At 38.4% G+C, this 26,522-nt stretch overlaps 1 protein-coding gene across 4 annotated transcripts in view; it reads left to right on the forward strand.

Annotated features, from left to right (window-relative positions):
* SLC13A3 (solute carrier family 13 member 3) overlaps positions 1-26,522 on the forward strand; it is a 709,014-nt gene that overhangs the window by 572,252 nt on the left and 110,240 nt on the right. For 3 of the 4 annotated variants that reach the window (XM_044090300.1, XM_044090299.1, XM_044090298.1), the window contains exon 11: positions 20,111-20,272. In XM_044090300.1, coding sequence (XP_043946235.1) covers positions 20,111-20,272 — 162 coding nt within the window. Of the gene's footprint in view, positions 1-20,110; positions 20,273-26,522 lie in introns of those variants that run through there. The other variant, XR_006367149.1, reaches the window with a different exon arrangement.

Raw genomic sequence — 26,522 nt, forward strand, 5'->3', positions numbered from 1 at the left:
AACAACAACCGTTGGCTTAACATCCTTCTAGTCCATATTGCAAAATGATTCAAACATCCAAAAGGAAAATACCATGTGTTATATCTCATGAATTAGACCATATTATGTGCATTTACTTTGTCTGGGGGAGATACAGCATACCAAGAAATCCAAAGAAGCTACAGAATAGCACTAGGTGAAAAATGCTATCAGAGCCCTGACTGTGGCCTAGTCAACACAGGTTCAATCAGTGGCTCGGATGGCTGACAGAGTGGCAAGAAGGGATGAATGTTGTGATGATGTGGGGTATTGACCACTGTGCTAGAAGTAGGCAGTGGATGTGTAACATAAGTCAGCACAGCTAGCTGGAATATTATAAAGAATTGCATGTCATTTGTATATTGAACTGATTTCTACAGATGCTTGTGTTGAAAATTGATTTGTAAAGTTGCTTGTGTTAAAATTTTATCAACAGTGTGCCCTGCTAGACAGAAAAGAAATATACATGTATATCAGACAGTACTGTATTGTAACTGATTAAATGTATACATTGTAACAGAGAATACTGGAAAAGAAGTGATTAAGCTTGGCTCCAGCTAACTATGAGAAATATTAAGAAATTAAAATACTAATTTAGGCCATAAAGATTGTATCTTACAGTTCTCAGTGCAGCCAGAGACAAAAAGTCTGTACTAGGAACCTTCCTGCATTGTCATTGGGGTGAACTAATTGCTACTCTTGAAGGGTGGAGGTTTGAAATTGTTGTATGACTTCCAGGAGCTGCAGCAGATCTTAGCAAGGCCCTGTGTGTGTGCATTATTGACACATAGGTGCTAAATCCTGACAGCTTCTAGCCAAGGAGGGTTGCATGGGAACCAGAATTCAGATTACCAGATGTATGTGATGTCATTCTGTAATCCATCAGTAAAATAATGCTTAATTCTAGGTGAGACTGAAGTCTCAGGGCATTCTGTTTTTTGTAACCTGACAAAGAAGGATCTTTCACCTACTTCATCTTGCCTTGTAATAAGTAACCAGGGAATAATAATTCTTTAGATCAGTCAGGAAAACATAGTGAGATTAATTAAGTATTGTTTTTCTGTAACTGTATGAACCTGTTCACCTGTGTTATTTCTAATACTTCCTGTAACTGAAACTCTGGTGCTTAGCATTATCATGTTCTTTTATAGTTTATTATTAAATGTATTTAAACTGGAGGACTTGACTTAGACATTTGGCTGAGGACTGAATGCTGCAGCTGTGCAACTAGGGAGTCTCACTGGGGCTCTGGAGAGAGAGAGAGAGAAATCCAGACCCTGGACTGAGAGTGTTCCATGTGTGCTCCTAAGCGAAACTGTACTTGATTCAGAGAGCTACATCTGGAAATACTGGGGGTATCTATTTTGTTCCAAGTGAATGTCTCTCTCCAGTGCCAGTATTGAGGATTAAGGATCCTTGTTTACTGGTCCAGGGAGGGGACATCACAGTGGGTAAGTCAGAATAAAAATCCTTCATGGAGGAATGCACATATGTGCCAAGCTCCCGGATATCTAAGGTCTGTGATCATCCCTAGCACTACTGCAATAGTCTGGAGGGGCAAAGAAATGGCTGGTAGACACAGCATAGATTGGGTGCTTGGCCAGTTCCAATGAAGTGGGAGGAGGAACCAAAAAGGTCACCAAAAAAAAGTTAGTATAAGGAATGGATGCCTATGATATTTCAGGAACATGTCTCTTCAATGGAGGCTTTAAAAAAATTTAAATCTTTTACTTACTTTAACTATAAAGGCCAGAAGTAATGCTTCAGAAGAATACTTCTGAAATAAAGCACACAAATGAAACAAATAAAAACACATTACTTTACATTTGTATGATAGAAGAAGGAGAGAATAACCTATTTAGTGTACCCTTTAAGTGCAATTATATTTCATTTGTTCCTCCATCCCTGCATTCTCCTGACCTTTTCTACACCTGCCTCATACCTTCTCTATTAATTCTGCACCACACTTTCAGGTAGACACTTCCATTCATCTACAATCTTCCTAGTTTGAAAGTGCTTTCAGAAATCCAGGGAGTAGCTTGCCCTTACTTTCTACCACCTCTGTTCCTCCTTTTATTTTGCAACGTTCCTGTTCAGGATCCCACTATCATGGTCTTGTGTACCAGTATCATACCCCCTGTGGTTTCAAATGACTAGAACTCTGGCTCTTGTAGTGTCTGGTCATATCATTTCCTCTCCATCCCATGGATTTTTCTTGGAGCAGTTCTTTTTTTCCACCAGCAACTTGGTGTCCTTTTCCTTGTATGGCCTCGAGGACTGTGTGCATTTCTCAAAAATGTAGTCTGACTAAGGTGTTGTAGAGTGGAAGAATTATTACTTTATATTTTATTTCATTTATTTTTTATTTATCTTTTATTAGCTAGGATAGTCCCATAAAGCCAGTGGAAGACCTAAGGTAGTATTTGTATTGACTAGAGAAAATTTGGACTTGGCGCTGGGGAAAAAGAGCCATGGCATCTTTTACATCTACCTGAGCTATCTTCATCTCAGGTAGATGAGATGTCAGTTTAACATTTCATCCCAAAGGTGAATACATTGCTTCTGAAGACTGTCCTCTGTGGATACACCCCAATATTCAGTTTGCTGATGCATCTGCCATTTCACTCTGCCAATAGTGGTCCAGTTTGTCCAAGCATAACCAACACCCCCAAAACCTTTTCCTACTTTTCTGTCATCAGTACCACACCTGCCAGCAGAATGTCAGTCCAAGATTGTTGTAGCCTAAGTGCAGCACTTTACATTTGTTGTAGTGAATCTTGGCTGCCACCTTTCTGCTTACCTGTATAGTCATTCTAATCCTGTTCTAGACTGTCCACCAATTGTCCACTTCTGCACATACCTTCGTGTCATTAACAAAGAGGTTACTCTTCTTCTTTATTCTCTTTGATGTGTCTGTGTTAAGCACACTAAGGAATACTAGACCCAGAACAGAGCCCTGCACTACTGTAATAGTCACGTCCCTCATTCCTCAAATTGTCCTTCTCACCACAGCCCTCTGTGTTTGACCATTCAGCCATAGAGCTATCTATTTTCTCAGAATTGGTTGTATCCCCATCCTCTCCAGTTTTCCATCAGCCTCCTGTGTGGGATCAAATCAAAGGCCTTGCTGAACTCCAGGTGTATCACCTCTGCTGTTAGTTGCCTGTCTAGTCCATTGGTAACCCAGTAGTAAAACTGGATCAAGCTTTACTGATAGCTCCTTGTACCATAAACCAATGTGGACTGCTATCCCAGATATTGCTGCCGTCTGGAAATGATAGGCATCCTTCCCCTCAGCATTCTATCCATGAATTTCCTTACCAGTAAGACTTACTGTTAGACCTGTAGTTTCCTAGAGTTTTCCTGCTTCCCTTATAAAACAGTACCATACTTGAGGTCTTCCAGTCATCAGGCAGTTATGCACTGGCTGGAAATCTGTTGAAGATCTCCATTAAGCAGCTGTTGAAGATCTCCTTTAGACGGTTGTTGAAGATCTCCATTGGGAGTATGTTTCTCCCTAGTCAAATTCTTGATTAGTCGGATCTGAACATGGAGGGAGAGATGTTTGGTGTATAGCAGATTGATGCTATTTTAGTAAGAACAATGTCAAGGAGATTCTGAGCCCTTAGTTGCAGAGAAAACTTTCTTGCCAACAGAGATTGCATTAATAAATTTAAGGACCCACTCTGCATATTTGTTTGGTGTATGTTTGCCAGTTGACAGAATGGTAGCCAAGATCGCATGATCACTATGTCATAACTACAGTCTAAAAGATCTAAAGGTGTAAACCTCAGTAAAACAAATGCAGTAGTTTTCAGCACACCCAAATGCTTTAACACATGCTGGTCCAGCTAGAACTTCATGGGTCCTAAAGAAGACACACTAATAACTGTAAATTCATAAAATATTTTTGGATTTAATTACACCTTTGCCACCCACATACATAGTCTAGCTAAGGAACGTAGATCTCTGCTCTACTGATGTCACACAACATCCAAATTCCTAACAAAACAAGGCTGGGCATTAGTTAGCAAATGAGAACTTCTCACTGCACCAGACTGATATACTCCAAACAATTGACTCCAGTTGTAAAATAGTATTCAGAAACCACATTTAGTGCAAGACTGCATATGTTGCTTCATTGAGGTGCTCCACCATTGTTCTGCAATTAAGAAGACCATCTGTTTCCCCACTCCATTTTTAAGATCACCTTACTCATTTTCAAAGTAATCCAGTTAGAACAGTGCAAATCCTTGTCCTGGCTGTTCACGTTTAAGGAACATTCAAGATCTGTCATATCAGATAAAGGTGCTGACAGAGCCTTTGCTTACCTTAGCTTCACTAAATTCCCAGCCCAGTACTCGGTGCCTAATCCCTACCAGTGCATCGTTCAAAAAACAGCTCTAAATCTGTCTGCAAAAAGCAATCTCTTTGGAAACATTGCTTAATTCCCCTAACAAACTTGTGTTAGACTTACATGTGCACATAGCTGTTACCCTAAGTCACATTCCCAAGTCAGTTAAAATGAGCAACATAACATAGATGTAAGTAAAAGTTTATAACCCTGCTTGTTCTGTTCTTTATACAGTCTCCATTATTCATCTCTTTTTAGTGTGATATTTCTAGTTTGTTTATACAAGTTTTATTCCTTTGTTTATCTTACTTCATTCTCTTAACACCTCCTGTTCCTGCCTGGTACTCTTCATTATAGCATAATGACTCTATGAGCTGGGTAGGGTCTCAGTGAAAAGCTGTGTGGCTATTCATGAGGCTGCATTCCAGGTTCTTTTATTACATTGCATAGTTCGATCTGATTCATGTTAGTTGTGCTGTTGATATTCTGTGAATAGTCTTCTTCTGTAAAATTCTTCTTTATTTTTATTTATTTTTTTTACATTTTTCCATCCATTTGTATTTTGTTATGAATTTTAAATGCTTTCAATTTGATTGTATTTTTTTCTTTTTTGCTGTGAATTCTGCGTATTGCTTGAAATGGAAGAACCCCTTAAGGGAAAGTTCAAAGAAGTATTGTGTGTTATTTCTTAGCTTTCTAACACAACTGAGGAAGGCGTTGTAGTTAACCTTCATTTCAGATGTTAATCCCTATGATACCTCTCAACTGTCTAGAATTTTTCAGGATATTCAGATTTTTCTGTCACAATTTTGGTCTGCTTTTCATAACATTTGTGATTTTCTGGCAAATCACTGAGAACTGCAGCCACTCGCAGGTTCATAGGTGTTTACTAGGCTAACGACCACAAGGTCTTTTTAAGCCTAGCCATACATCCCAAATCTCTGACAAGTTTTGATACCCTTGATAATTTTAAGCAGGGGCTTGGGAGATGAAACATTTATAAGATAGGGTCTGGGAGATGAATTATTTACAGGTTGCCTGTGTCCATTAGAGACGTGGGTGCCAAACCAGGTATGAATTTTCTGTTTCCTATCCAGTTGTCCAGGTTGCACTTGAATTGGGTTAGGGAGGAACTCTGCTTCACATGGATAGGGAGCCTGTTCCAGAGACACAGTAGTCTCTGGGATACATACCTGGTTCTCCAGCAGGTCTTACTTATATCACAGGCAAGGTTTAAGTCTTTAGAATGGGTAATAGCCCCTCCTGGAAAACATTTGTTGTGGTATGAGATTCAATGATGCTACCTAATTTGCAATCATCTCTGCATTCAGAGTCCAGAGAGAGACCACTGACAATTGGCTTGACTTCTGAAGTAAATGCCATGTCATGTCCCTGTGGGACTCCATTCCTCTTGGGATAGGCTCCTTTGCAGAGGTGGACTCCCCAATTCTAACTTTCTGGATCCTGTCTGTCAGCCATTTGGCTATCTACCGGGTGACATATGGATTTGCACCTAACTTCTTGAGTTTGGCAACAAAGCAAAAGTGGGATATTGTGTCAAATGCATTGGACAGGTCAAGGTAGGCAGTGTGAACCATTTTGCCCTCATCCATTGCTTTGATGACCTTCTCAAAGAAGTCCACCAGGTTACATAGGTATGACCTGCCCTTGACAAAACCAAACTGAGCTGTGTCTGGTGTCTGGAGGTTTACTATATCACTGTTGATCATGTCCATGATAACTCTTTCCATGGCTTTACATATAAGACTAGTGAGACTTATGGGTCTGTAGTTTTCTGGTCCTGTAGATGGCCCACCTTTGTGCAGAGGGATTGCTGTTTTCCATTCTTGAGACATGAAACCTCTTTGGAAGGTACAGTTAAATAGCAGTTCCAGATGGAGTGATAGGTTATGTTTCATGCTATTTAGAATGCATCCAGTGATGTTGTCTGGGCCCATTGATGCAGTGTTATTGGCCTTAGAAAGAGCATTAAGGACTTATTCCCTAGTGATAGCAGAGGAAGTTATATTTGATGGTATTGCCTGAGGGAAGGCTGAGGGAGAGAGAGAGGTAAAGTTGGAGCTGAATTTATCAGCCAGTACGTTTGCTGTATCTTCTGCTCAGTATAGGTGGCTCCATTTGCAATGAGCTCTGCATACAATTGTGTATTGGCTTTAAAGTTGTTGAAATAGCTAAAGAATACCTTGGGGCTTCCTTGTCCTGGGTGGCCAAATTTAGCTCAAATTTGGCTTTGATAGACTTTATTTGTCCTGAGGAGTATGTTCAGTTTGATGAGAGTGCTTTTATCCTGCTGGGTGCTGCACCCCTTAATTTTTGCCGTATTCTTCTTCCTTCTGTTATACAGCCTATTAATTTTGTGATTCCACCAGGGTGGCTTATTTATTGAGTTAGTTCTGTACTTCTTCCTGGTGGGTACAGTTGCCTCTATGCAGCTATTAACATGCTTGTGCAGGGTTTCTACAAACAGTTCTGCATAGGCAGCAGTGTTCTCAGGGTTTATGGAGGCTTGAAATTTTGCCAGGTTGTCACTTAATAGCAGGAAGTTAGCCTTAGAGTACTTCCTGAATAGTCCAGGTTTAGCTTAGGATCCAGGTTTTATTTTTACTTCAAAGGAGACCATTTTGTGGTCTAACTTTACCAAGGAAGGCACTATAGTAGGGGGTGTGCAGTACTCTCCCAAATTAGTATGGACCAGATCCAGTATGGTTGCACCCCTGGTTGGTGTATTGACAATCTGGTCCAGGGAGTTTGTGTTTACAAAATTCAGGAATCTCTGAGCCTGTATGTTTGGTGTCATGTAGGATTCCCATTTAACAGTGGGGTAATTGAAGTCACCCATGAATATGGTACTGGGTTGGATGGTGAGTTTTTCCAATAAGTTTCCTAGCACAGTTAGAAACACATCACAGCAACAAAATGAAGGTAAGCATATGTTAATGCTACACAATCAAGCCAATGATCAACTTAATATAGAAACAATTATTTGTGAGCACTGATTGACGGAGAAAATGAAAATGCCCTCACTGTCCTCTATTCAGCTATAATAGGGTTGTGCAGTGCACAGTTCAGTGCACATCTGTGCAATAAATAACAAGTAAAACAAAAGAAACAAAAGAACCAATCAGAAAGCAACACTTGAAGAGTCAGTGGTGTTTTGACAGGAAAGTAGCAGCAATTAACCTTTCTCTCAAGAAAAACTACTACAGTTTACATGATGGCCTTCAATGTTTGGTTAAACAAACTGTTCTTTAAGAAAAATGGAATTTCAGTTTAAATGTTCCCAAAGTAGTTATAGTAATTTAAAATTGCTAAATTCAATCACATGGAATTAAACTTTTATTTCCCTGGTGTAGAATGGTCTCAAAAATTGTTAAATGAGGTGAAAAATGTTAAAAATGTTATACTTAGTGCACAGAGATAAGTTCAGCCAAAGAGACAGTAATAAATAGCAATTAAGCCAAAAAAAAAAAAAAAACAACAACCAATCAGAAAACAGCCCTGGAAGAACCACTGGTACTCAAGCACTCAGAAAATAGTAGCCGTTAACCTTATTTCACAAGAATAACTACAGATGGCAGGATGGCCCCCAACACCTGGTTAAAAAGTGTTCTTTACAAAAATTCACCAAAAACAGTTACAGTTTAAAACTGCTAAACTAAACCAAATGCAATGACGCTTCACTTTCCTGATGTAGAAGGGACTCAGAAATATGAATTCTAGTGGAAATGTCTTACTCCCTTGCACAGAGGCACAGCTCAGAGCAGTTCAGTTAAAAGGAAAGCAGTAAACATTATATTATATAAGTCATCCTTATACTCAGTGTCTGTGTCCCTTGCAGAGGATGAACATTTCTGGCTAACTGTGGGAGGTAAAAATGAATAAAAATCTATATTTATGGGACATTTTCACATTTTAAGCATTGCTAGGGGAACTACTCAGTAGCAAATAAATATACCAAAATATTTTATTGTGTTCTTCAAAACAGTGTGAACAAGTAATATAAAGTCTAAGGATGGAAATGTATAAAAAACATAATAGCAAATCTAGAATCATTCTAATTCCAGCTCATAATAACTATACCATCTAATCAACACAGATCGCAATACCATCATCTTTAGTCTAAGATTAAAATCAAACTTAATTAAAAACAAATCATTCTATTTAGACTTTACTAGTGGAAACTACGTTCAGTATACTGCAAATAAGTTGGCTAAAAAGTGTAATTTTTAGCAAGAAAAATGACGTCATCCTAATAGCAAATGATTAACATGAGAAAGTTAAGCAATTAAGTAAAAAATAAAAGAAAGAGGATTTGTTGCAAAACTGAGTAATAAATAAATAAATGACCCTATATTTCACCGAGACAAATACACCGACAAACCAGAAGGTCAACATCCGGAACATCGACATTCCAACCTGAGGTAAGTAACCTGGGTCAAAGTCAGGGCTTTATCCCTATATGACACTGGACAATCATCTGGGTCAAAGTCATGGCTTTATCCCTATATGACACTGGACGATCACCTGGGAGAAAGTCATGGCTTTATCCCTCGATGACATTGGACTAGCCTGAACAATCTCTTTTAAAGGTTATATATACAGAAAATTGCATGGTAACAGGATTGGGATTTCTCTAGTCAAATTATTTCTGCATTTAATTATGAAAATTGATATTTTGTAAGCTGATATACCCCTTTTGTAAAGTTCATAGTTAGGATATTTGGGATACTCGGGGGACACTGGCATGATCTCCTTAGTAACAGTGCCTTAACTGTTTTAGGTCCCTCTCAGAAGTGTGCACAGGACAGCCTTCACACTTTAGTGGACCATCATAGCCTCATAGGAGATTGTAAGGGTTCTTTTGTTTGCCTTTACAGGGAAAGAAGTGTTCATTAAAATATTGAAGGGTAGAATTTTATGATTATTGATTATCAGAATTGTTATTCCAAAGCTGTACTCCACGCTCTTAAGTGCACATGTTGTATTATTTTCAACAAACATCTCATTGTACCAGAAACTGAGCTTGAAAGCATATAAGAGAGAGAACCATTCAGTTTTGACCATGGTGGCACAACATTTTGTACTCAGATGCTCTTCTCACTGTGGAATATTGCTTTTTGTTATGTATTCCTGTGAGAACTTATAATAATTTTTATTTATTACAGCAAAAGGAAGCTTGTTTTATAAACTCTTTTTATACTTGACAGCCATTTGGTATGAATGCTGAGTTAAATATGAAGTTTTAGTCATAAATTCACACTACTTTAGTTATTTAATCATCGATTTCACATTGAGCTCTGTTTCTCTTCTTTACTTTTATTGTTTAATTTTCCCTGTTACTCTTTCACCTTAGGATGATGACATAATTTATAATTGCTATAAATACCAGATTTTGTATTTTTTTCCTTTTTAATCCTTGAAGGCTTTCTTGGCAATCTGCTAGGTTGTTATATCCTCTAATAAGGAGGTGTTTATTTGATATGTGGACTTCCAGTGCATCTATTTACATAGGTTATTTTGTAGATAGACTGTTTAGTGTTGGTTGTGTCTTAGACATACTGCCAATGCATTATATTATTTTAATTTCTGGGTCATGAACACATACTGGTAAACAGAAATCTACTATTAAATGAGGCAAAAAAAAAAACTTTGCTAGAATCACAAGTCACACAATGTACAACAGAAAAAGAGTATCTCCCTAGTCATAAAACACACCTAACCTTCAAAAATGTCCCTAGCCATAAAGAAAAGTTTGTTAATTACAAAAAGTACTTAATTTTATTATCAAATATTCCAGACCTAAGTATAAGATCAATTTTATCTCAAAGGCTGAAGGCAATAATATGGTATTCTTTAATTACATCAGAAGATTGAAAGAACTGTGGAATGTAATATGACATTCTTAAATAATAAAGTGATTAGCCATCCACAAGGTATGATGCATGTGCTTGAAGAAAAGTGTTGCACTACATTCACAATAAGTAAATAAATACATCAAAATGCCATAGGAGCAAAGAAAAACATCCTTTTTGTAATTGCAGGTATAATTACTACTACAAGTAAAATTAAAGACTCATTTTCCATGGAACCAGACAACACTCCTTCACACAACTCACATTTCTTTGACTTCTATCACATTTGTTGTGGGTAACATCTTTATTATTTGGAATGGGAGCTTGGATCTTTTTGATCAATTTCCGGAACACATCAACAATTCCACGAGTTTCCTCCACATTATCAACACTCACAGCCTCCATACAGTTAAATTTTTGGCATCCAGATTATTAAATATCCGGAGACAGGATTACCAACCAATAATCTGTACTGAAAACCCACCCAAGTCAACTTGCTACTCCACTACAGCAGCTTGTATCCGCAGAGAACAAAAATTAATGTAATTAAATCACAAGGACTGAGGACAGTAAGAGTGACTAAGGAAAAAGAATCATTCACAAGAAACATAATAGGTTCATAGGTAGGTACTAGGCTATCGGCCCTGGGGCCTTTATAAGCCTAGCCAAAAAGGTTCCCTGGCTTTCGCCGGCCAAGAAAATTATCTTCCTGTGCCCTGTCAAGCAGTGCCACAGAAGTGATCCCTGGGGTGAATTTTCTATTTCCCATCCAGCCATCAAGATTTTTCTTAGAGGGTCACTGAGGAGCTTTGCTTGACATGAATGGGTAGTTTGTTCCAGAGTATGGGAAGTCTCTGAGAGAGGAATCTATCACTCCAGCATGTTCTGTTTATTGTGGTGACGAAGTTTAGGTCCCTGGAGCATGTAGTTTGGAGGGATTGGGATTTCTTTAAGTGTAGCATGTCCAACAGCTCTGGGTTTGACATAGCTTTGTAGGTTAGGCAGAGATCGCGTCTGAGTAGGCGATATGCGACGGAGCAGATCTGGAGTTTTTTGAGACGGTCTGCATATGGCATCTGTTTGAGGCCAGTAATCTGCTTAGTGAGGTATTTCTGTGGCCTTTCCAGTTGTTGTAGATGTCTTGTGAGATACATGCCAAAAGGGGCGCCGTACTCTATAGAACTACAAGAATACTTTCTGGCATGAGGATACTGCAACCATTTCATCAACCAAATCATCATCATTATTTGTAAAGAAAACAATGACCCCAGTTTGGATCATTCCTTAGACCAGACTGACAGATATCTTTGTAACCTCACCATTCTCAGGGATGATGATAAGTGAAGGACTAGCATCAGCCTCACCTATTCATTCGACTTTAATGAGATCAAGAGAGAAAACAAGAACAACTGGTGCATTATTAGCAAGAACAAAAAAACAAAACCAGCATTTACCATCCATAAAAACAAAAGCATAGGGTACTATACAGAAATAAGAGAACTTACAATGTAGGAAAGCCATCTATCAATGCAGCCCACCTTATTGCAAATATTGCAGATTCATGAGCAACTAGAACAGTTTCTTTTCTCAAACAACCTGAGGAAATTTCAGAGTACAAGCTACAGTAACTGCAGTTCTAACACATTTATATACGGAGCCCAATGCAATCTTTGTCCAGCATTTTATGTAGGAAAGACTATCGGTAAGTTAAAGACTAAGATAGCACATCATTGCACCAACATACATCTATGCACTCTTACAAACTCCTTGGCCAAGCATGCTAAGGAAAGCATTGGACACAGCACCTTCACTTTTCTTGTCATTCACAGGATCCACTATGAACACCTGGATGGCAATAGAAATGCCAGACTAGTGAAGAAGGAATTAGTATGGCAGATTCGACTGACAGCAGGAAAGCCCCCAGGCCTGAGTATCTCATTTTGAATTAACTGCATACTGAACCTTAGGAAATTGGACCAACACAATTTTTACATATATTTTAATATTTTTTATTGCCTTATTTCTTAGAAACCTGTATTTCTTTTTATAAAAAAAAAGAAAGAAAGAAAAACGATTAAAGATATAACCCCAACAGCCTAGACAGAGGTGTCTGTCATTTGGCTAAAAAACTACCAAGCAAACTCCATGATGCCCACAAGGCACTAAATCAACCCCACATTTTTGCAATATCTAACCCATTTTAGATGAACACATCTAACACTTGAACTGTCAGCTACAGGGATTAGCACATGAAAATATAGCCAACTCCCACAGACATATCTGATGAAGGTACACAGCTCCCCCTCAACCTCCTCAGTGAAATTACTATCCTCCTAGGCCTCAAGCCATCTACTCTCCCCCTGAAACTAACTACTTGTAGGTTTGTTTCTTATAATAATTGTTCACTGTACATCCTAACGTAACTTTTTCTTACCTGTGTATACTAACTATATGATGCTTTGTTTTTCTCTTTATAATTGTTATTGTACATACTAATGTAACTTTTTTTTCTTCCCTGGGTATTTAGTGCATAACTACAATCGTATGTTAGCTGTCAAACATTGTTGTAACCTACTATGTACTATTGGAACTTTTTGTAACCTACTATGTACTATTGGAGCTTTTCTCCCCGGGCCTCCGCTGAAAATGGACATGTGTCCAGTCGGACTTTCCCGGTCAACAAATGTAAAATAAAATAAATAAATAAATAAATAAAAGTGATGCTGAATTAGCTCCAGAAAGTTGAGACTCTCTTTCTGTCTATGTATTTATTGATAGGTCAACATTCCCAGCAATTTTTATTCCTTTGTTTTATCAGCTTACAGTGGTTTAGCTAGGAATGTAATTTGTTAGAAGGCCTAGGCAAAACTTAGATTGGTTTTATAATAAGGAAAAATAACTGTAGTGTAGAAGGTGATAGATTGTCACAAGTTCTTTAAAAAAAAAGCAACTTGATTTTGCCTTTCAACCAGTTTGCCGCACTTATTTTTAAGATTTTTTGGGGGTAGATTTGTTATGTTTTATTAGATGCAATTGAAATGTATTTGTTAAGTCTTTTGAAACTGGTAAAACTTGTTTGGCAAGACAGCATTCTAGACCACACCTCCCAGTGGTGATGTATCTCTCACATGATGGCAGTACCCCTGAGGGTGGACATATCTCAAATAATGCCCCCTCTCTGAACAATTGAAATAAGTACATGTTTTACAAGCTTTATTTAACACATTATCTGAGCAGTGCCAATCTGCCTGCAAAGTACTATTTACAAATAAAGAGACGTCTTCAGGCAAGAAGCTGTTTTGAGAGCCCTACTTTCATTTTAATCACCTTTCTGGGTGATACTTGAAAGGATCCTTCCACCAGTATATTCTTTTTGAAAACATAGTACTTCAACAGGGACACTGGTATATTTCTTTTTTCCTATAAGCCCTGAGTTTTTAGACTGGTGAGGTTTTCACAGATGTTTTCATGTTAAATCTCTTGGAAAATTTCTAACCCATGGTGACAGGCTATAGTAGTATCAGTTCAAAAATGGGGGGGGGGGGGGGGGGCTATATAATTTTGATCCATCAGCTTAACTAGTATCCAGTGTAAAATCAAGAGAGCTGTAATGAAGTTTATCCAAAATGACTGCTGGGCTTAATGTTGGATTTTTGTTATGTTCATAATTTCAAAAGCACAACACAGCAGTGCACTGAGCTAACGATGCTACCTACACTGAGGCTGAAGATATAGCAAACCTCCTGGGCCAGTACATTTAGCTCTAACTTTGTCCCCCTCTCCCCTCCATGTGTCCCACAAGATATGCCTGAAACTAGCTCACCTGCAGCTATCACTCAAGACCAAGTCCTAAAAGTGCTATCAAAGGCTAAAAATACTGCATTGGTGGGTCCTAACAATATCACTGGATGCATCTTAAATAGCATGAAACACAATTTAGTCACACCCTTAACAACATTCTTCAATCTCAGCCTCTGTACAAGTTTTGTACCAAGCAAATGGAGAACAGCTACAGTCATTTTCCTTGGTAAGGGAGGACCCAGACAAATACAGACCTATAAGTCTGACCAGCCTCATTTGCAAAGGTATGGAAAGACTTATTGTGGAATTAATGAATCTGGATATAGGGAACTTACAGACACTACATCTGTCTCAGTTTGGGTTTGTCAGGGGCAGGTCATGCTTACTCAACCTGGTGGATTTTTTTGAAAAGGTCAGCAAAGCAATGGATGAAGGCAAAACAGTACACCACATACCTTGACCTGGCAAAAGCTTTTAACACAATTGCCTTCTCAGGCATAGGAGAAAAACTAAATCTACTACTAATAAACCTCTATGCCAACTACTAGATTGCCAACTGCCTCACAGATAGGACACAGATAAAATACGATGAGTTACCTCCACAAAGAGACCGCTCATCAATGGAGTCCCCCAGGGTTTTGTGCCATGACCTTCCTGTTTGGCATCTACTTTTCTAAAGTGAAAGCCAGTACCAAAGGACTCTGGCTGACTGAGCTTGCAGATGACTGCAAGCTAGGAACATACATTGAATCCCCAAATTACTTATCCATTCTGCAGGAAGGTTTGTCTCAAATAAATAACCAGTGTCAAAATCATGGTCTATAACTAAATGCCAGAAAATGCATTATTGTATCTTTTGGGAAGTCATCTACACAGGGAACTACGACATTTACAACACACCCCTAACAGTTGACCCAGTTGTTTGGGATTTGGGAACATTTGTGGACAATGACCTAACTTTTTACCAACATGTGTCTATTGTTGTAAGAAAGGCCTATATTGCACAACTTATAAACAAAAGGATTGCATCTAGACACTTTTAAACAAAGGGACTATACTTAATTCTAGGGATGTAATTTATTTATTTTTGCATTTGTTTACTGGGAAAGTCCAACTGGACACAGGTCCTTTTTCAGCGGAGGCCTGGGGAGAAAAGCTCCAAATTGAAAGAAAAAAATACAAAGCTGAGAATCCTGCATGATTGACAGAAGTACAGAAGATCTTTGCAACATACAAATATCACATAATAATTCACATTTCATTGTGCCCCTTTACTGAGCCCTCATTAGGCCAGTCATTAAATATGATGCCCTCTTTGGCATGTATCTGTCCAGACGCATGCATCAACTGGAATGCCCACAGAAATACCTTACTAAAAGAATACGAGGCCTAAAAAACATGTCCTGCATGGACCAACTCAAAGCCCTGTCACTATACTTGGTATGCTACAGACAGCTAAGAGATACCCTGTGTCTGGAATACAAGGCATACTCCAACCTTTTACTGATGGATTTTCTGCATATCAGCAAGTCAAATGGCATCAGAAATACAAGGTCTAGGGATTTAAACCTCTTCTGCAACATCGACAGAATGATTTAGAGAGACAGTTATATTTTGCATAACATACTACTGCTGAGGAACTGACTATCGTCCACGTAAAACAAAGCTCATCCCTGTCGATTTTCAAGCACAACTTAGATCTATGGATGGAAAACAGAAAATTTACCCCAGGACTGCCCCCTGTACTACTGATAGACAGAGGCAAATGCTTTATTCCATGCATAGGTCCCCTCAAATTATCTAATATGATCCCAGGTATTCTCATTAGAGGTAATATGTAATTATCGACCATGGGATGGGAAAGACCAATTCATAACCTAATGGGCAGGTTATTTTGAGCACAAAAAAGGGAAACTGGCTGGGCTTAAAATGGCCCACAAGTGCAGCTAGCCTAGTACTTACCTATGAACCTACAAACCTATGGATATAGAACTGCATGGGTCTTTATGGGGGATCTTGCCTTTTGAATGTCATGGAATTCTTTGAAGAGGTAACAGTATACTTAAGGAATGGATGACACTACCTACTACTTGTCATGACCTTAATAAGGTTTTGGGCAATGGTGAGGGTTACTTGTCAGTCCTCTCAAGGCTTACCATTGAGATCCCCTTATGATTCTGCACTGGTGTCACTTTTTTTGGACTGCTGCTCTTACGTGTAAAAGTGAGATGTGGATTGTGTATACCAGAGCTGCTGATGATTGCAATGTAGACAAAATAATTTTAAAATGATGCTGAAGTCTGTATCATGTGATTTGAGTCACATGACTAAGACCTAAAATTGGCACTAAGTTTTGTGTTTTTGTTTGATGAAGTCTTGAGTTAGTGTTGCAAAGAAAGTGTTTACCAGTTTAATAAACATGTAATACTTCATTCCGTTTAATACTTCCCCATCTTTACTCTTCTACATTTCACAGTACATACTGTTGTTTAGTTTTCATTTTTCAAACTGCTGAAACATTTTTTTCTGCTGGGTTTCTGCTTTGCTTTTTGCTAATGTGTCAAGGAGCCAAGTAGAAGAATCCCTTTCTGTAGGAGAACCCTATGTGTTGTTTCACTGGTATTACATGTTCTTTAAGACTAACTTGTGTTATATTTTTCAACTAGTCCATTAACATCCCTGTTTTCTTCATGGAGTCTGAATGCAGGGGAAAGAAATAGACCCTTCATACTTTGGATGTTCTCAGGATTTTGCTGAAAAGTATGTGCAAGCTTAAGACTTATGACTAGTTTACCTCTTTTGCTGTGGATAATGAGGGACTAGCAGTGGATAAGCAGACCTTCTCCAGACTGATTGCTAACTGCAGTGTCTTTTGCCACAAGGTCACTAAATGACTTTGAGAACTGCTGCTAACAGAGGCTGTTTTACCACTGATGTGGCGCACCACTGTGTAGCTTTCAAAAATGCCTGTAATGACGATATTTGTGACACAGTCATGTGCTTACCAAGTCATACCTTTACCAAACATTATTACTTAAACCATGAGTCCAGGAACCATCCCTCATTTGGTGTTATCAGAGTTTTGGGAGTCTGCCATCTAAGACTTTGTCTCATGAGGGTCATCCATTTCCTTCTGCTCTGGAAAGTTTAATTTCAATGCTTGGGATTCTTCTTAGCAGTTGCCCACTGAAGGTGGCCTTCAAAGTGTAAAAAAATAGAAATGTCCTCTCACTATTCTCTCATCTTCAGTGAGGCCCACTAATGCATATGATATTACCCTCCTGCTCCCCCTTACAAACACACCAGGTGGCTGAACAGCTATTCCATCCTGCACCTTTACATAGATATTCCTCTAAGTTTGTCTTGCATTGTCCTGTTTCTTTAAGTTATATTTGTTTGGTTCCAGAGGGTTGAACTAGAGACCGCACAATCAGATGGTCCAACCACACTCGTAGTCAATGTGTGACATTATGTCATGTTCTGGAAGAAGTTATGCAAGGCAAGTGTAGAAGCTTAGGAAATTACAGAACTGGTCCAAGCTTGGGATGCCAGAAAAATAAATCCCAAGAGTTAGTGCAGTGCTTTCTTGTAGATCATCTGATATGATGAGTGTGTATTTGTTATTTTTCAGGTTGCATACATTATGCACAGTTTATGGTTATTTAAAATGTGCCCATGTTCAGTAAATACATGCAGTAATTACATTTTTAGATGACACAGCTGTACAGTTTCAGGTAATATTAATGGTCAGAGCACATCAGTCACACAGAACAATCCCCTCTACTGCTTCCTACAACATGCTGTAGGTTGCACTGTGCTGTATTTACACAATATACCACTGTATCTGCCACTAATACAAACCTATCAGACTTTGTTATCCCTAGCAACTTGTATTGCCTCTTCAGAAGTCTGCTATACAGTTGTCTGTGTCCGCATCAGACTCCACAACTTGCTGTATAACTGTATTAAGTAGTATGAATCTATGCTAGTCTCTATCTGTATCCTGTACTCATATCTAATGTCGCCACTTTTTTTTTTCAAGAAGCAGCTGTTGTGCTATTCAGCATTAGGCAATAAGCCAGATTATGCCGTGGTCTTGTTATGTCCTAATTCTCATTCTTGTTTCTCCTTTATTCCAGATGGTTTCATGCTTTTTTCAGTGCTGTAACCCTTTTGTCCCCTGATTTCTTACCAAATATTCTATGCTGTCTACCTCAACTCATGCATGCTCTTCCCATCTTTAGCTCACATTTGTTATACAGTTGAAAACCACGCTACAACAGTTGCACAATCTAACTTTCCTTCCTTCCCATGTTTATATTATACTATTTTCAGTGGTTCCTATATTCCTTTTTTTGACTTCCAGCCCATGTCCTCCAGATTCAGCACAACATTCCCAAATTCTTCTTGTACTAGCTGTGCTCAGTTTGTTACCTCTGTGATGATCCTTCTGGAATTTTCTACCTTCCTACATTTTCACTCCTCTCTACTGTAAGTTCTACCTCTTTTCCATATCTACCTTTTGGGTGCAGATCAATCTCATATATAAGTTGCACTTTGGATGGGTACACCCATCCCTCCATGCCCCCAGAGTAGCCTTGAATGCATTGTTTTGATAGTAATTTGAAATCTTTGTTTATGTCGGACTTCTTTACATGTTTTTTAAAGATTCATTTGTAAGATTTTACAGTGAATGGCTTGTTTGCAGTTGGACATGATTTATTAACAAAGCAGCAATTAAATCAACCACCCTGCATAGCTTAACTGCATTTTTTTGCACTCTTTGCTCCCACTGTCCTGCCGGTCATCAGCTGGCTAACTGGCTCATTCATTCTGCATTATTGGAGTGAGGGTTGACCAGGTGGGACCTTGACTCAGACAGCCATCAGGGGTGGCTTAAGGGATTTTTTTTTATGCCTTAATGTCGCTACATGGATGTTGAGCTTGCATAGGGGAGCAAAGACATACACTGGGCTGACTGCAGTTGTCATCGCTTACTTACTTCCTCAAGAGACATTGCCAGCAAGCAGCCTCACCATCCTCCCTCAAGCATGAGAAGTGGTTCCTCTGGTCTTCACTGGAGAAACTGTACTTCCCTATTGGTTCCCTGAGCACACACAAACTTCCCATTCAGTCCAGGAGAGGCAAGTGAGTCACAACTTTTCAGTACCCCCTACAACCTACATGGCTCTTGCAGTGCCAGGGTCGCTATTCGAACCCTGCTCACCTGGGTTGCAGTAAGGTCTGCAGACTTTTGCACCTGCATAGCCTAACTGCTAAGTAGTCTTTCAGAAGAGCATAAGCCTGATATCTTGGATAGCTTTAAATTTGAGCTGTTGTATAACTGCAATGCCGTATCTCCAAAAATGTCTGTAATGACTCTTTCAGTGCCGGGGTTGCTATTCGAACCCTGCTCACCTGGGTTTGCAGTAAGGTCTATATTCTTTTGCACCTGCATAGCCTGCTATGTAGTCTTTCTGAAGAGCATAAGCCTGATATCTGAGAGAGCTTTGAATTTGAGCTGTTATATAACTGCAATGCCGTATCTCCAAAAATGTCTGCCCGCTACCTGGTCTGATTGTCCTTAAGAGGATTTGAGGAGGTCTGATAATATTCTGCAGTCCTTGGGTCCTATATCACAACATTTAGTCAAGAAGGAGATGAAGTTTTCATGGACTGGGCTTTCTTTACAACATTCTGCCACATCTACAGAATTTTCCAAGGGGCTTCCCAGGAGGCGCTTGTAAGAGAACTGAAGTCATTGCAAGCTACTAAGCAGTGGGCTGTTCAAAAACCTAAGAATTTGGTCTCCATGATTTGGAGTTAGTATAAGCATCTAAATACCAGTGTTATCATTTTTCTCAAATGTAAGTACTTAAGGAAGTTATGATTTCAGCAACTGTAAACTGAAAAGTGAATCACTTGTATGTAGTACACTTTTAACTACTGTTATAATTTGGAAATAATTCAGATTTGTTTTAAATATCATACTGTATTTTGGTTTCAAAAGTGTGTATTTTAAGGAAAGTAAGTCAATGAATGAGACATTTTCTTTATTCTGCAGGAGTCTGGCTTGTCCATCTGGTTAGGAAGTCGCCTACAGCCCTTGCAAAATGTGCCTCCACCTGCAGCTGTTCTGCTGATTACAGTGGTGATTGCCATGTTTACCGAATTTGCCAGTAATACTGCAACTATAATAATATTCCTGCCTGTATTGGCTGAATTGGTAAGACATGATTATATTCATATACTGGATACAGTCAGCAAATATCGTACCATTTACGAATAATGGCACCATCATGGTTAAAATGAGTCTTTATTATAAATAGTAGGATAGTGATGAGTAATTTATTCAGCTTTTTTATCAAACAAAATATTTAGCTGCATGTACTGAACTTGTTTAAACATTATTACCATGTTTTAACAAGAGACATCTTTATTAAATTATCACTCATATAAATGAAAACAAACCATATTGACACAATTTTTGTTGCAAAGATTACACATCACAAACCATGTTGACGTAATTGTAGTTGCAAACATTACACATCACTTCTAATCTATCCAGTCATTGTCAGTCAAACATTACACAGCTCATTCAAATCCTGCTTTTCTTATAAACCTTGTTCTTCCTCTGCATGTGTTCTTCCCACAATTCCTATTTTTTCCTATACAATTTGCTCCTATCCTTTTCTAAAGATCCCAGTTCCAGCAGTTTTATCTCTGTTACTGTATTCGCTACTTCTAGTTGGTCTAGATTTTGATTTCTACTCTACTCTAACCAAATCTCCAGGGCTTGGAACTCTACCCTTCAGCTTCTCCTAACTACTATAAACCGCTCTAAGTTCAAACAGCTTCTCAAGAATCACTTAGCTGACACGTGGCTGTGCACATGCTCATCCCCAGCTGAATTACCATCGCTCCAATTACCCTATTCTCGCATCAATACCCTGCTCACTTCCCCAGTAAACCTTCTATTTACTGCCCACCATCTCTGGGTCCTAATCTAATCTAATACTCCTGTCCAACCTCTCACATTTCCACACCTCTTTCACCTCACCGATACTTCCTTGTTTACCTCCAGTCACTTCACCTATTCACCTCCCACTATCCCCACTCACTTCACCAATTCACTTCCTACTATTCCCCTGTAACTTTATTTTTATTTGTGTTTCCTTTTCCTTCATTCATTATCCATTGTATGCATGTGTGTATATCAGTATGTTTTTCACTACTCTATGTACATTATTTGTTTCTGTGTGAAATCTCAAATACTACACCCTGTAAATAATGTCTGATGTTCACTTTGTATTAATCCTATAAATCTCAATACTGCACCTTGTAAATAGTATGTAATTGTTAGTCTGTAAATAATGTCTGTTGGAAACTTGTATTTGGAGCTTTTCTCTCCTGGCTTTCTCTGAAAATGTGCTGCATGTCCATTTTTTCCACATATTTTCCACAGCTGCACCAATTTGCTCACCCAGTATCTCTGACAGAGTAGTCTGCAGGGAATCTTTAAAGTCAGCCAACTCATTAAACTCCTAGAAAATATATTCCCAGTTACTTCTTTCTTTCCTATCACACATCCAACATTTACTGTCTACCTGAAGAAAAATGCTTTGGCATCTACTTGGGGTATAAAAATACCCATGTAAACACTTCCAAGCAAAGATCCTAAATCTTCTAGACTTTGTTGCATTTTTGGGAGACATACATATATCCCCCCAACTGATTCTTTGTGAATTGCTTATCCAGTCTCACTTCCCAATTCTTTCTAACATCCTCTGATTGATTCTTATAGTTATCATGCAATATCTTGTATACCCTACTAATTATTCCTTTTTAGTAGCAGCTTTTCTTCTAGATTCTACTAAAAACTCTACCAGTGATGGTCTTTCACTTAGGATCTCCCTATTTCTTTCTCTTTGCCTATAGTCTAATATTAATCTTGATAGGAAAGGCAATCTCTAACCTGCAGTCCAAATAAATTCTTGGCCTCTTCCCATTCTATTACCTTTCACACTCTAACTATTTGCTCCCAATACCATGGTTCTTTTACCAGTTTTCTCCAATAAATGCTAGACCCCTCTTGCCTATTGTCTATATCCCTAATTGCAGTCATCCCTATCGGCAGAATCTCCTTTCTCTATTCCCCTGTTCGCTTAGTTCTTACAATCCTTTCTGCTACTTTATGGATATAATATTCTGCATGGTTGTTGTCATTTTCCTTGAGGATCTGCACCAAAAATCCCAGTCTCTCCTTTTTTCTCGAGCCTCCCCCTGTTTCATCAGCATCCCTTTCCACTTTGAATAATAGGTTTCTGCTTGTGCTATGTATAACACTTAACTGTGTAGCTCTGAAATACCTCTTCAAACCGGGTAAACCCAAACCACTTTGTACATTTGGGAGGATCAGCTTATCCCACTTGACTCTTGCCGTCTTCCCCTCCCAGATAAAATCCTTCATCTCTTATTTAATTGCTATCCACAGCTTCTCCTCTGGTTGATAAAAATATGCCTGACCTGTGTATAAAACTAAAAGGGACTAAAAACATTTTAACTGATTGTATCTTGCTATCCATACACATGTAGCAAAGCTTCCAGTTTCTCAGGTTTTGTATTATCTTGTGTTTAGTCTCTTTCTACATATCCTTAGCTGCCTCAGCAGAATATTTTTTAATCCATACTCCTAAGTACTTCATTTTATCATGTCCCCATTAATATGAATATTACTGAACCAATTCACGTGTGTGTACATAAGTTACAGCTATCGCCTTTGTGTTAGATTCATTAATTTATGTCCTAAAATATTTGAAACTGCCTCAAAATGTTCCACAACACTGAAATGTCATTTTCTAGCTTATCAGGTATAAAATAATATCATCTGCAAATAGACCCAGCTTTTCTTGACTAACATACCAATTATATCCTTGAATTTCTCGTATTTTCTTTTCCAGTGATTCTAAAAATAGTGCAAATATAAAAGGGGAAAGAGACCCCCCCCCACCTGGTTCCTCTTTTCAAACTGAAATTATCAGATAGGAACCCACCCACTTTAATTTTTGCCTCTGATTCCTCAAATAGCCTCCTAATCCACCTTATAATTTTGTCAGGGAATGCAAATGCTTCCATTGTCCTGCTCATAAACTCCCAGCTTATTCTGTCAAATGCTTTCTCTGCATCAAGATCCATCAACAACAATGGTATTTTCTTACATTCAGCTTCCCTCTGGATCATCAGTGTTCTGTTAATGTTGTCAAATGTTTGCCATCCCTCCACAAAACCACATTGATCCATGTCAATCAATTTTGGCATCACCTTTGCCATTCCTTTAGCCATTATAGACATAAACACTTTATAGTCATGGTTTAGGATTAAAATGGGTCTGTATGAAGCTGGATCTGATGGGTCTTTACCCTCTTTAGGCATTACAGCCACCACCGTTTTCTTCCAGGATGTTGGTGCTTCTCCTCCTCTTAAAATACTGATAAACAAAACCTTGCAGATTTTTATCAGTTCTTCCCTCCTAGCTTCCAAACTTCCACAGGATTACCATCTATTCCTGGGGACTTTCCTATAGACTGGTTATACATCACCATTTCATCTCATCTCCTCCTGTCATAACACTAATTGACCGATTGGTTATACATCACCATTTCATCTCATCTCCTCCTGTCATAACACTAATTGTGCGATTGGTTATACATCACCATTTCATCTCATCTCCTCCTGTCATAACACTAGTTGAGCAATTGGTTATACATCACCGTTTCCTCTCATCTCCTCCTGTCATAACACTAATTGAGCGATTGGTTATACATCACCATTTTGTCTCATCTCCTCCTGTCATAACACTAAATGGGCGATTGGTTATACATCACCGTTTCATCTCATCGCCTCCTGTCATAACACTAATTGAGCGATTGGTTATACATCACCATTTCGTCTCATCTCCTCCTGTCATAACACTAATTGAGCGATTGGTTATACATCACAGTTTCATCTCATCTCCTCCTGTCAGAACACTAATTGAGCAATTGGTTATATATCACCATTTCATCTCATCTCCTCCTGTCATGACACTAATTGAGCGATTGGTTATACATCACTGTTTCATCTCATCTCCTCCTGTCATAACACTAATTGAGCGATCGGTTATACATCACCATTTCATCTCATCTCCTCCTGTCATAACACTAATTGAGCAATTGGTTATACATCACCGTTTCATCTCATCTCCTCCTGTTATAACACTAATTGAGCGATTTTTTATACATCACCGTTTCATCTCATCACCTCCTGTCATAACACTAATTGAGCAATTGGTTATACATCATCGTTTCGTCTCATCTCCTCCTGTCATAACACTAATTGAGCGATTGGTTATATATCACCATTTCGTCTCATCTCCTCCTGTCATAACACTAATTGAGCGATTGGTTATACATCACCATTTCTTCTCATCTCCTCCTGTCATAACACTAATTGAGCGATTGGTTATACATCATCGTTTCATCTCATCTCCTCCTGACATAACACTAATTGAGCGATTGGTCATACATCACCATTTCATCTCATCTCCTCCTGTCATAACACTAATTGAGCGATTGGTTATGCATCACCATTTCGTCTCATTTCCTCCTGTCATAACACTAATTGAGCGATTGGTTATACATCACCGTTTCGTCTCATCTCCTTTTGTCATAACACTAATTGAGCGATTGGTTATACATCACCATTTCATCTCATCTCCTCCTGTCATAACACTAATTGAGCGATTGGTTATACATCACCGTTTCATCTCATCTCCTCCTATCATAACACTAATTGAGCGATTGGTTATACATCACCATTTTGTCTCATTTCCTCCTGTCATTACACTAACTGAACGATTGGTTATACATCACCGTTTCATCTCATCTCCTCCTGCCATAACACTAATTGAGCGATTGGTTATACATCACCGTTTTGTCTCATCTCCTCCTGCCATAACACTAATTGAGCGATTGGTTATACATCACCGTATTGTCTCATCTCCTCCTGCCATAACACTAATTGAGCGATTGGTTATACATCACCGTTTTGTCTCATCTCCTCCTGCCATAACACTAATTGAGCGATTGGTTATACATCACCGTTTTGTCTCATCTCCTCCTGCCATAACACTAACTGAGCGATTGGTTATACATCACCGTTTCATCTCATCTCCTCCTGCCATAACACTAATTGAGCGATTGGTTATACATCACCGTTTTGTCTCATCTCCTCCTGCCATAACACTAATTGAGCGATTGGTTATACATCACCGTTTTGTCTCATCTCCTCCTGCCATAACACTAATTGAGCGATTGGTTATACATCACCGTTTTGTCTCATCTCCTCCTGCCATAACACTAATTGAGCGATTGGTTATACATCACCGTTTTGTCTCATCTCCTCCTGTCATAACACTAATTGAGCTTCATCTACTTCTAACCTTGGCATATCTAATTCTTCCGTGAACATTTCCATTAGTACCTTTTCTTTTTTTTTTTTTGTTTTTTACAAAAAAAATTTTATTTCATTTTAAACAATATGAAATCATGATATGTTATTGTAATGCTTAACATAACTTACATAAATAACTAAAAAAAAAAGAAACTAAAAACAAAAAGAACTATACAGTGTCCACAGCAATAGAGAACATTAAACAAAACCATTAACATTTTTTCCAATAAATCTCTAAGTTTTTGCCAGGATAAAAGTTTATGTGTAATATTCAATGTTCAACTGTAAGGTGTTTGTAATTCATTACTAAATGCATTTTTCGCTAATTCATTTGTACCTTTTCTTCTGCTTTATACAGATTTTCTTAAAATTTCTAAAATATTTCTAATACCTCTACAGGATCTCTTGCTGTCTTTTTTGCTATAGGCTCCCTAATTTTGGCGTCAACCTTTTCTACTTTCTGTTGCCTGAGTCGCTGCTCTAAGGGTTTTGTGCTCTGGCATTACTACCAAAAATAGTTACTTAACAACAATCTTTCAAAGCTCATGCATATTATCATGGTAGTTCTTTATTTTCTGCTTAGCGTTCTGTAATTGCTCCTCTTCTTGTTCTATGAGATTCCCTCTATTCTCAATACGTAAACATTTATCAGGCCCTCTAAATAATTCTTGTTGCTTCTTAACCATATCTGTCTTTCTTTAATTTCCAGCCTATATTTAAACCCCACTTTAATTTTATCCCACTCTTAGCTATATTTTCAGAAGAACTTTCTGTCTTCTCTAATAACTCCCACATAATTTCCACTACCCATTCCTTAAATTCCTCTGTTTTCAACAGACAGGTGGAAAAATGCCAGCGTCTCATTTTTATTTCATTACCCTGCATTTTTATTTTAGTTATTACTGGCATGTGATGTGAAATAGTTACTGGATGTGTATCAAAACTTTCATTTAAATGCACATGTTGCTGTGAAAAGTTCTTTCTAG

The sequence above is a fragment of the Protopterus annectens genome, chromosome 12.part0 (genome assembly GCF_019279795.1).
Source record: "Protopterus annectens isolate FY-2018-M chromosome 12.part0, PAN1.0, whole genome shotgun sequence".
NCBI classification, from domain to species: domain Eukaryota; kingdom Metazoa; phylum Chordata; order Ceratodontiformes; family Protopteridae; genus Protopterus; species Protopterus annectens.